The sequence below is a fragment of the Monodelphis domestica genome, chromosome 2, assembly GCF_027887165.1.
Source record: "Monodelphis domestica isolate mMonDom1 chromosome 2, mMonDom1.pri, whole genome shotgun sequence".
NCBI lineage: Eukaryota > Metazoa > Chordata > Mammalia > Didelphimorphia > Didelphidae > Monodelphis > Monodelphis domestica.
This window is the reverse complement of record NC_077228.1, coordinates 258,692,681-258,704,537: the sequence shown is the minus strand read 5'-3', so window position 1 is coordinate 258,704,537 and position 11,857 is coordinate 258,692,681. Positions and strand designations below refer to the sequence as shown.

General features: G+C 45.2%; 1 protein-coding gene across 1 annotated transcript; it reads left to right on the top strand.

Moving 5' to 3' along the window:
• The first annotated feature begins 2,994 nt into the window (after positions 1-2,994).
• On the top strand, positions 2,995-10,048 carry ATP1B2 (ATPase Na+/K+ transporting subunit beta 2). The gene is made up of 7 exons (XM_001369452.3): positions 2,995-3,880; positions 5,800-5,928; positions 6,265-6,369; positions 6,481-6,686; positions 6,911-6,967; positions 7,866-7,964; positions 8,149-10,048. The coding sequence occupies exons 1-7, from the start codon at positions 3,769-3,771 to the stop codon at positions 8,311-8,313; spliced, it is 873 nt and encodes a 290-aa protein (XP_001369489.1). The 5' UTR covers positions 2,995-3,768; the 3' UTR covers positions 8,314-10,048.
• Positions 10,049-11,857: the final 1,809 nt, after the last annotated feature.

Genomic DNA, 11,857 nt, shown 5'->3' with positions numbered 1-11,857 from the left:
GTGGTCTGACCAGGGTAGAGTATTGTTATGTTCCTTAGTCCTAGATCCTCTGCCTTTTAGAATGGCCCAAGATCACATGAACTCTTTCATCAGTTTCTCTTTCACAGTGTTGATTCCTATTGAAATTTCAGTTAAGTAAAACCTTAAGGTCTCTATCAGAGGACTTCTAGCCATACCTCCCCCACCTGGAACTTGTGATATTGATTTTTTGAACCAGAGTAGACAATATTACATTTATCTCTATTAAATTTCATCATCTTAGATTTAGCCAACATTCTTTCCTGTCAAAATCTTTTCAGATCCTGATTCTTTCATTCAATGTGTTATCTGACTGCTTTTGTTTATTTCATTTGTAAATTCAATAAGGCATCCATGTTATCTATTCCTGTTTCTAAGTCACTGACTTAAAAAAAAAAAGAAGCTATATCACCCCAAGCAAAATATAGATTCTCTGGACATTTCCACTAGAGATAATTTAATATCAATGAGGCTGTCAATGTGGAATCTAGAAGCTCCCAAATTGGGGGTCATCAAATCTTACTATGACCCCCAGTTTGGGGGCTTCTAGATTCCAGGTTGAGAAGGTTCAAGCCATGTTTTCTGATTTGTTGATAACCAACTCATTTGACCAGTCTGGAATCTGCCTGACTATGCTATTATCTAGTTCATATTTCTAAGTTGTGTTTCACCAGAATAGTTTTAATGATTTTATCAAGTACTTTGTTAAAATTTAAGTTGACATCTATAGAATTTCCCTGCTCTACCAGTAGTGTCTCTCTGTCTTAGGGGATGTTTCTGTAGCACATTTAATTTCTGTGTATAACTTAGAAGGTTCTGGAAATTCTTACAGGGAAACAGTTGTGAGATACCTGGAAGTAATGACGTCTACATTTTGGCTCACAGGTCTTGGGTTTTCTTTTCCTCTTATTGGCCCTGAGAAACTTTTTATTTCACTATGGTGAGCTTAATGCTGCTATAGTAATTGGATTGAGATTTGGAGATTGTTACCTTTGGGCTAAAACAGTCATAATTTGCTATATCCCAAGACTTTATCTGCTGATGGAGGAACCAAATCTGGAATGCCCCACACCCAGCGGCAAGTCTAATTCTGGAGCAGCACCTGGAGGTGAGAAAGACTATGAAACATTGCACAGAAGACTAGGGAGGCCTGATGAGATGGAAATCAAGGAAGATGTTGACTCTTCACATTTCTGCAGCTTCCGAAGCACTAGTAACCATCCAAAAATTTGAACCTGCCTCTCTCAAAGTCCTCCAATCTCCAAAAGTTCCTTTCTCTATTCAGGGGCACTACCTAGTGCCACTGACCACTTTTTGTCAATAAGTAGTCTAGTCTCCTTATACAATTGACAGAACCTTGCAACATTCTCTGAGGGTCATTCAGTACACCAGTCAAGTCAAAAAGCATTTATTAAGCACTTTAGTGCCATATTATAAGGATACAAATAAAAACAAAAACAATTCCTGCCCTCAAGGAGTTTACAATCTAATGATGGGAAGAGAGAAAACATGTCAAAGGGTATGTGCAGATAAGATAAATATTTACAGTAGAAATGGGAAATAATAATGTGAATAAAGTGCAAAGTCTGGAGATGGGAGATTTTAGGTTCAAATCTGACCTCAGATTCTTTTCCTAGCTATGTGACTATGGGCAAGTCACTTAACCCCAATTTCCTAATCCCTACTGCTCTTTTACTTTGGAATGGAGTATTGATTTTAAGACAGAAGGTAAGGGTATTTTTGTTTTTTTTAAAAGACCAATGGAAAGGAAGAAAATGGAAGCAGAGTGATCTGGCAGGGGACTAGTGCATTAGTCTGGTTGTGAAAAATTCAGAAAACTTAATACGTTTTAATAATCCTTATAAGATACTGTATTAGTCACTGGACATACAAAGATGAAAAACAGCACAGATCTATCCTTATTGACCTTATCATCTCATAGATGGAATACATGTGAATTTCAGCTGAAGGAGAAGTTTTCATGAACTTGGAATAGAGTGGTGACAATAAGAAAAAGAAGGAAATAGATACTGAAAACATTTTATAACAAATATCAATAGGATTTGATGACTGTTTTGGGATTAGAGGGATCCATCTTTGCTGATAGGGAAAGGGAAATTCTATTGATAGACAGGGAGAAGTCTGGAGGGGGAAGGGATTTAGGAGAGAGGATGAATTTGTTTTTGAATATGTTGAATTTGAAGTTACCTAGGGACATCTGAATGAAGACATTCAGCTGGCTTTTGGAGAATCAGGACTGGAGTTCAGAAGAGAGGCTGGGGCTGGAACTACAAATATAAATGACCATGAAGTCCTCTATTTGCAGTTTTAAATTGGAGTTAGCTGAGATGTAAGGAGAAAGACTTGTCAGAGTCCAAAAGAGAACAGAGTTCCAAGGAGACAGAAAGCTCTCATTCCATTCACTTTCTCCTCGTGTCTGACTTTCTCAAGGTATTTTCTTTCTTCCACTGAATACCTGTTTGACACTTTATGTGCCAAATCTCTGATTTTCTCTGCCTAAATCTTTGTGTTTTTTCCTCCTCCACTCATTGTCTTTTTGTTTCTCCTTTTTTCCATCTGTTTCAGTCTCTATATCTTTCTGCTTTCTCATTTTGATTATTTCTGCAGCTTTGTTCTTTTCCTGAGAATGGTCTTTTCACCTAACCTTTTCCCTGTTTCCCTGCTTCCCTTCAATAGTTTAGCAGGGTCCCATGAGGGACTTTTATACTAATGGGCACCCACAAAGGAGTTTCAGAAGGGATAAACATAAATTGGTAGTTATGATGTCCTCAAGTGGGATCCTCTTCTCCCTGACTCCATTCATTTCTTCTATATTCCAGTGTATCTATACCTGGGGGGAAGGACCCGAGGAGTGATGGTGAGGATGATATTAACATTAATATTCAGAACAGAAGTCTTGCCCCCTGTACAAGCCTGAAGGGGGCGTGGCCAACCTGGCCTCAGCTTCTCCCCTCCATATTTGCATATGCATGAAGCTGGCCTGGCCATAGCCTAGGAGGTGGAGCCTCTGGGGGTGGGAATAGGGCGGACCTCTCCCCCCTCCCACAAGCTGGCTGGTATATACAGCAGCAGGCTCTGCCCTTGCTCCCGCACTGCTGAGAAGCTGAGCCTTCCTTCTGCGACCCCTGTCCCCCCAGTCCTTTGCTGCTCTCCGCACAGCTGCGCCCTTCTTTGCAGCCCCCCTAAACCCCCTGCATCCAGCCGACGCCGCCACCTTTGCCTGCCTCTTCCTTCCACCAGGGGCTCTGTGCATCGTCGCCCCTGCTGCCTTTGCCTTCCACAGCTCTTACTCCAGATTTCGGGGGACTCCCCCCGCTTCCCTACTCCTCGCTGCTTCAACCCCAGCTCTCCTTACATCCTCGTCGAGCCACTTATTTTTACACCCACTGTTGCTTCTTCTCTGGGCTGTTTTGGGGGGCCGTTGCAATCCCCCCTTTGGGCTTTGCTTCTTCCCACTCTGCGTTGACTGTACCCCCTTTTCGTTGCCTTTAGTCCTGTGCCTAGCGCCTTTTCCCTTCATCTCTGCTATAGCTACTGGTGCTCCCGCTTCCTCTTGGGCATCGCACCCGAGAATCCAAGGCAGAGAGCCTCCCGCCCGCCGGGCTCGACTCCCTTGGGGGTCTTCCCAGCCCGTTGCGCCTAGGCTTTCTTGAAGCCCCCCCGCCCCCCTCGTGGCCTCTCATCCACCTTCTCCAGGCCTGCTTCGCCCCCAGCCCCAGAGTCGAAGAGATGGTCACTGAAAAGGAGAAGAAGACCCGTGGACAGGTGCTGGAGGAATGGAAAGAGTTCGTGTGGAACCCGCGGACTCGCGAGTTTATGGGCCGTACCGGGACCAGCTGGGGTACGAAGTTGGGGGTCATGGGGTCTCTGAAGGCAAAACGAGAGAGGGAGGGGGAAAACTGGATGCCTGGGCCCTTGAGGACAGCGGGATCTGGAAGAGATAAGACGAATCGACCGCCTTCCTGGCCCAGTGGGGAAAAGGGGATTAGGTTGGGGGCTGCAGAGAGATCCCCTATTAGTCGGACCAACCTGCTCCCCATTCGGGACCCTAACGTCCAGCTTTTCCCCGGATGGCGCTCTGGGCTTTGGGAGCAGTATTCGTCGGGTCTAATCTTCCTGGCTGCTGCGGAGGTGGAGAAAGTAGGTCACGGCAGCCTTCCCACCCCCCATGGAGCCCCCACAAGCTGGGGTCCCCAGCATTCACATGTTCTCTCCCTTCTCACTGGATTTCTTCCTTCTAAAACGTTTTTCTCTTTTTCTTCCTGCCCCCGCCCCATAGCACTTATTTCTATCCATGCATGAGGGAGCCCACCACCAAACCTTGTCTATTTTTAGATCGAGCCCCACTCCTTAATTCCCAAGTATTCGCGAGTGGGCAGGTCCTGGATCACATGCTGGTTCCTTTTGGGTCCAGAGAGTTTGTTGTCAGGGTTTGGTAGTGAGGATGATGTTTCTTTACAGTTTGTATCTTCTAGCCCAGATTATTTTAAACATCTAAGGTATTGTGTGGACAGAGGGTGCTGGAAAGTAGGGCTTTAAGGTTTGAGGTGAAATGCCTGTGATCCTGTGACATTTGAGGCTTTTGAAGTGGAAGTGGCCATTTGAGTTTGGCTTGTGGGATTTGGCTGCTTGTGTTGTAGTATGGAGTTGTGGTGGCTAGTATGGTCAGGTGGTGAGATATGCACAACCTTTGCTTGGGGACGGGGTGGGTACGACTTGGGAGACTTGAGGGACTGAAGCAATTTCAAGGTATTTTTCTTGGGGTTAAGCTTCTTGAAATCATTAGGTGAGAAGAGTTTGGGATCTAGACCTGAGGAACTGAACAAGGAAATTGAGTTGAAAAAGTCTTGTGAGTTGGGTAATTGTGAAGTTATTTGACTCAGAATAAGATCCTGGGATTTGGAGAGGCTTGGAAGCCTAGAATTGTTACCTCTGTAATTTTCAATAGAGGAAATTGATTGGTTTTGGGGGTTAGGAGAAGAGTCATCCCATTTTGTGAGGTTATGTAGTAGTAACAAAATGTCCAAGTACTGTTAGTGGTTTGTTTTTGGGTATGTGTGGAATTGCATGTGTGAGACTAAAGAGTGAGAGGGAACAAGAAGAGAATGGTGTAGTTTGTATTTTTGTGGTATGAGTACATGTGTTGAGGGAGTTCTGTAGGGCTGTAGACTGGGTGTTTTTTACAGCTGTGGCCTGGAGTGATAGTTCTGGAAAAGTTGCAAGTTAGGGTTGTTAGGACTGTTGTCACACAAACTTGTTCATACCTTCTTTAGAATTATATACATGACCCTGCTATACTCTTCTTGAGGCTGTAGTTCTGAGACTGTTGAAAGATGGCTGTGCCTTTTCCAGGGGGTTGTAGCAGCAGTGAAGGTGTTGGTTAGGCAACAAGTATTTTCAACATTTACTACGTGCCAGGATCTGGTCTAATTGCTTGGCCCATGGGTCTTATGTGTCTTTCCTCCACACAGTTGCTATTGTGGGGGCTTGATGTGTGTCACTGGGGCTCTCTGGGAGATCATCCAGGTTGTCCACCATAACCCAATACATAATATATGAGCTTGTGCTTCATGATATGAAGCTGGTGGGGTTGTGTGTGTGTGGGTGATTTTGTTGCTGATCTGTAAGCCAGCAGGGAAGGAGGAAGAGCAGAGCTGAATACAGCAGGGAGTCAAGGGCTGGGGCCAGATGCTTATGTCTTGGGTGACCTTTGAGGTCTCTTCCAACATCAGTCTCTTAACCCTTCCTTCCCCTTTATAGCCTTCATCCTCCTCTTCTACCTCGTCTTCTATGCGTTTTTAACTGCTTTGTTCACCCTCACCATGTGGGTCATGCTGCAGACTCTCTCAGACCACATCCCCACATACCAGGACCAGCTTGCAACACCAGGTAAGCAAATTTTTCTTTTCTCACCTCAGGTTAGTCCTATCCATTTGAGCACCTCTCCCAGGAATCCCCTGCAGGCCATTAATTAAACTTCCAAGTTAGGAACTTAGCCTGGCCTCACTTATCCACAGCCTCTCCTAAGGTCCTGATCTTCCTCCCTCCAACTCCTTGTCATTGAAAATTGTGTGTACTATGGGAAGTGATGCTGGTTCCATGGAGATGCCAATTTTCAGGGTCCCCTCCTTCCCCCACTGGAACTTGAATTTCCCTTAGTTGCTAAGTTCCTCTCAATCTGTCTTGATTCTTCTGAGTTCCTTGAACCTCTCATCCCTCTTTTAGGCCTGATGATTCGTCCCAAGACTGAAAACCTTGAGGTTTTGGTCAACCTCAGTGACTCCCAAAGCTGGAAGAAGCATGTAGAGATACTTGATAAATTCCTGGAGCGTGAGTATGGGGTTTGGGTGCTCCAAGTTCCTGAGGAAAGGGATGGGCAGGTAGAGAAGAGAACTGAGAAGACAGGCGACATCTGGTCCACAGCTTTTTCTACTCCTACAGCTTACAATGACTCAATCCAGGCCCAGAAGAATGATGTCTGCCGCCCAGGGCACTATTATGAACAACCGGACAACGGGGTTCTCAACTATCCCAAGCGGGCTTGTCAGTTCAACAGGACACAACTGGGTGACTGTTCAGGGCTTAGCGACCCTACCCACTATGGCTACAGCACTGGTCAGCCCTGCGTCTTTATCAAGATGAACCGGGTACTATAGGCAGTTGGGTTTCCTGGAAAAATCTGAGGCTTGGGTGGAGGTGGGGTGGGAGAGAATAACTCTCCTCTGAAAATTCCTTCTTTGCCCAGGCACTAAGGGGAACCATGCTTCTCTTGGTTGTTTGTCTCCCAAGGGAAAATAAGGGGTTGGGGGAAGGAGGAATGGGGGGGGGGGGCTAGCAAATACCTGACATTACCCCTCCTTGCTCTTTCCAGGTCATCAACTTCTATGCAGGAGCCAATCAGACCATGAATGTTACTTGTGTTGGGAAGGTGAGATTGGGTAACTTCCAAGTTGTCTCAGTCCTTATTGCTGTGTTCTTAGCATTCATTTTTCTCTTTTCCTTTCTCTCAGAGGGCCCGAAACCAAAGGGACAAGGGGGTAAGAGAAGCTAGTGAAGACTCTGAAGGGGAGTCTTAGATCCTTTTCAAGTTCATACCTACCTCAAGCTTCCACACATACTTAGTCTTTGATTAGGATAGCTCCTGTTGCATTAGAAGCTCTCTATTGAGTAGAGTCAGCCCCTTTCCTAGGCTTTACTAAGCTTTATTAACTTCACTAACTTTTCTCCCTCTTCTTGATTTTTTTTTCTACTCCCACCCACTTTCTCAAGTTTTCTTTAGCTACTGAGTAGATAATGGATGCTTATTCTCTATCTACACTCATTTACTTTAGGAATTGCTACCTTACCCTACCCTCCACCCCCTTCCTTGCTTTTGCTTGTTATCCTTTCACATCTTTATTCTTTCTTGGTTCTGCTCCAGAAACCGGTCCCTGAGGAAGGGGTAAGAGTCCCAGGAGTGGGTGGGAAGGGTAGGAATTGTTAGTTCCATCTCCATTGGAATGGAAGCCATCTCATTCAGTGGTGATAGATGATCTCCCCATCTGTTGGAAGTGACTACTAGGTTCCCTCATTTAGGGTTTCTGATAGAGGAGACAGGATTTGACACAGGGCACAGACAAAGAGAAAAAAGAGCAGGTTACAGTAAAATGGGAAGAGATATGAGACAGACCTCAGTTGATTTTTTTCATGACTTTGATTTCATCTTCTGAAAACTTCATGAGGCAAAGATTTGTTTTGCTGGTAGAGATTCTGAGTCTTGTAAGCTCATTCCTGTGTGTTACTTGGGTCTTCCATCTCTAACAATACCATCCCCTTTCATTTTCCAGAGGAATGAGGATGCTCAAAATCTTGGTGACTTTGCTATGTTCCCTGCCAATGGCAATATTGACTTGATGTATTATCCCTACTATGGCAAGAAGTTCCATGTAAGTCCAGTTTGTGGGGTTGGAGTAGGTTCTGGGATTCTCTCTTCAAGGGATGGGGTAGGTGGTGCCCAGTTTCCTGAAGGGAACAGGATTTTACTAGGTGGCTGGGGAAAACCCTAAAAGCAAGGGTTGTGGTTAGATGTTCTTGTTCCTTCACTTATTTCCCCTCTATACATCTCCACAGGTGAATTACACGCAGCCCTTGGTGGCTGTAAAGTTCATGAATGTGACCCCCAATGTGGAAGTAAATGTTGAGTGCCGCATTAATGCAGTCAACATTGCCACTGATGATGAGCGGGATAAATTTGCTGGCCGAGTAGCCTTCAAGCTTCGAATAGTAAAGATCTGAGCCTAATCACTTGCAACCCTCCCTCCTCATCTTCCTGTCTCCCCCAGGGCTTTATGGAATGTGCTTTCTGGATGCCTCCTTCCCTGCCTGATCTCCTTTCCCCCTCCTTCCCCAACCCCCTCCTTGCCCCAAAGCTATTTTTTAAAACCTAGAACTGTAATTCCACACCCTTTCTCAACTCCCATCCCTGTTGGGTGGTAGCCACTTTGATTGCCTAGAAGAATACCTTCTCTCACAGTAGCTATGCCAGATGTTTAAGAGCAGGGTGGCCATCTTTGCCCCTTTATTGCCCAATTCTATTCCTAATGCTGTCCTGGTTCTTTGGCTACAGTGGAATACTCTTGCAATCACCCCTTCTCCCCTTTCTCATTTATATGGAGCCAACACACAATCCCTCTTCTCAGTCTTCATGGCTTCCTTGGTAGTGGTAGTGAGAGTGGGTCTTGGTGGTGGTGGGGGTCATTCTTCTACCCTTCACCTACCCTTTCAAAGCTACAGATGGATTACAGTGTTCTGGGAATAAGATGGGAAACTGTCTTGGCTCCCCCTATCCCCCATTTACTAATCCTTTCCCTCTCCACCAAAAATTTTTTTGGTGTCCCATTTTTGAGTGAAGGATGGGATCTGTCCACTTCCCGCCCCCCCTCATTTTCTACACTCCATTTCCTACTGAAGCCATTTAATTTTGCCATTTCTAGGTCTCCTATTTCCAGTTTCCTACCCCCCCTCCCCATATGGTGGATGTCTGAGCTGAAAAAATGGGGTGCCCTCTCCCCTTCCCTGGAAGGGGTATTTAGAACAGGGATTCCATTTTGTTTCTTGACTGGAAATTCAGAAATTCCCATCCTTCCTATAACCTTGTGATTGCTGCTCCAAAAGGCTATTGAGATATGTAGTCAATTTTATCTCTGCAAGATTTCCTTATAAACATTTCCCTGGAGCATTTTCTTCCCACCCAGCTCCATTTTCCAGAGCTTTGGGTGGCCATCTTTGAACTGGCTTTGTCCCCAGTAGCCACCTTGGAAACCTCATCTGACCATGGTAATATGCCATCTCCTTTCTCTGTGCTCCCTAGTTTAGCTTTTCTTGGCAAATCATTGGCTAATTACTAACACTCTTTCCACTTTAATATCAACTTGAAAGTTTTAAATATTCTCAATTTTGAAAATGGCTCCTCTTCCAAACCCCCTCTGCCTTTTTAGCTCTATAATTCCCATAAAATGTTTAAAGAGGCCCCTGCTCAGAGGTATTTTTTTAATCACAGAGGTTTTTTAATACTTCTCCTTTCCCATCCCAATCCAGTCTCCCCTATTAATGCTGCACTTTTCTTCCTTGGGTCTGTCCCTTTTCTCTTAATCAGGCACGGCCTGGGTTCAAATCCTGCCTTTGATACTTATTACCTGTGTGACCATGGGCAAATTTTTTAATCTTTGAGACTCAGTTTCCTCATCTGTAAAATGGGGAATAATACCTATAGTTCCTATCTCACATGGTTGTTGTGAGGTAAAGTGAGATTAATGTATGTAAAACATGTTTCAAAACGTAGATATATAAATGTCAGCTATTATTTTGTCTCACCCCCACCTCTATTCCCATTTCCCCATATCTCTCCGGACCCCCCAGAAGCCTGTCTCTCTACAGTTATTTAATGCCTGTGTCAGATCTACTGTAAAAGATAAAGTACAATACAATGAGAGATTATATACATATATACATATATATATCACACACCCAACTTGTTTTGTGTCTTGTATTTTCTTTTTCTGTGGTTTTAAGGGAGAAATGGAAAAGGTAAGGGGAGTTAGGTGAACTAAGGCCAGGTGTTAGGGACCAGCTTGTTCAGATTATCTAGGCCACTGGTTCCTGACTTCCCTGCTTTGTGGCACATTTCCTCTTCTGAAGCCCTTATAATTTGTCCTTCTGAAGAAGTCCCTCAATTCAGATAGCATAAACGGAGTATTTACTCTGTATGGTACCTATATTTACACCAAGGTCTGAAGAGATCATTCCTTACAGTTCAAAAGAAGGGCAGGCACTCTTTCACTGTGGTTCCTGGACTTAAGCTCTATCTGGGGAGCCAAAGCACACTCTTAAAAGGCCTGGAGAACAGGGATAGATAATGGACTCTTAAGCAATACCCGAAGTGGGAAAGAGAAAAGAATATCATCCTTGGAGATGCTTGGGTTTGGATGCCACTTGTTATTGCTCTTTTGGTCAGACAAGGCTAGGGCATCATCCTTATGGGATGGAATATTGGTAAATTCTGAGTAATCCACTCTTTAGGAGGTGAGAGAACCAAAGAGTGAATGGAGCCTGGGAAAGGGATCTTGGGGAGATGATGTGGTGATCTTGCCCCAAAGACTGCAAAAAGTGATTCCCAGATTCAACAAAAGAACATGTGCCAGGCCTTTGGAAGTTTGGGCCTCTTTGGGTTATTAGCATTTTATTTTTCCTGGCAGGATCTCAGAAAATATGGCTTTTGAGACTTAAGGGGGAATAGCAGAATCCAAAGTAGACCCCTTTATTAGGATTTTGGTGCTAAGGTAGCTAGGTAGGACAGCGTGGATAGAGCACCAAGGCCTGGAGTTAGGACCTGGGTTCAAATATGATTTCACAGTCCTAGCTGTGTGATCTTGGACAAGTCACTTCACCCCAAAGACTTCCTAGCCATAACAGATACAGATCTATCTTGAAATCAACACTTGGTATCAATTCTAAGGAAGGTAAGGGTTAAAAAAATCTTGGTGTTGTGTATGGGTATTTGGTTATGGGTTCTGAGGTGGTAGAGATTTGACCCTGAGCCTGGTCACTCTTGGGGCCTCTAGGTCCAGAGATCTCCACATCTCTAGGATGCAGGGAGGATTCTAGTAGCTAGATAACTGGTGGGAGGCAGTCAGGAGCCTTACTCCTGTCAAAAGTTGAAAACAGAATGGGGAAACACTGAGCCTCCCCTAAACCAACCCTGCCCTCCCATCCCCAAAAGTCTTTTCAAAGGTTTTCCTGGCAGAGTTTAAAGCTTCAATTCATCTAATCGTCTGGCACTTAGCCCAGCCTGAAGAGATGCCAGATTCTCTCCCCACCCCCATCCTAGCTCCCAGCTCTCACCTCAGCTGCCTCTACTCTTTCTGGGTACATTGGGACAGAAGCGCCCCCCCCCCAGCCCCCCTTCTCAATAGTTCCCACTCTGCTCCAGGACCTAGGAATCTTGCTTCTCCATTGTTCCCATCCCCCACCCCCCTGGGAAGCAGATGGCCACCCTAGCTGCCTAGATTTGCTAAATTGGACCCTTAAATCCCATAATCCTTGAGGAAAGGCAGATGAAGGGACAGTAGTTCCATCCCTGGGGAAACAGAAAGGGCAGAAGCCGGGAGTCCCTCCCCCTCTGGTCTTGCCCTCCTGGGGAAGGGGACAGTGGAGAGGATCTAGAGTTATGAATAGGGCTGGGGGGGAAGGGTGTGAATAAGACAGCCCCCCTCATTGTCATGCAGCCTGCAGACTGACCCAGTCCCCATGCTTTGTTTCTCTCCTGGAACTAGGAGCCTGG

Bases quoted from the DNA above. Each gene is read 5' to 3' on its own strand.
- ATP1B2 (XM_001369452.3), top strand. From the start codon at position 3,769: ATGGTCACTGAAAAGGAGAAGAAGACCCGTGGACAGGTGCTGGAGGAA. The intron at 3,881-5,799 runs GTACGAAGTTGG...TCCCCTTTATAG, and splicing joins CCGTACCGGGACCAGCTGGG to CCTTCATCCTCCTCTTCTAC. The intron at 6,968-7,865 runs GTGAGATTGGGT...TTCATTTTCCAG, and splicing joins ATGTTACTTGTGTTGGGAAG to AGGAATGAGGATGCTCAAAA.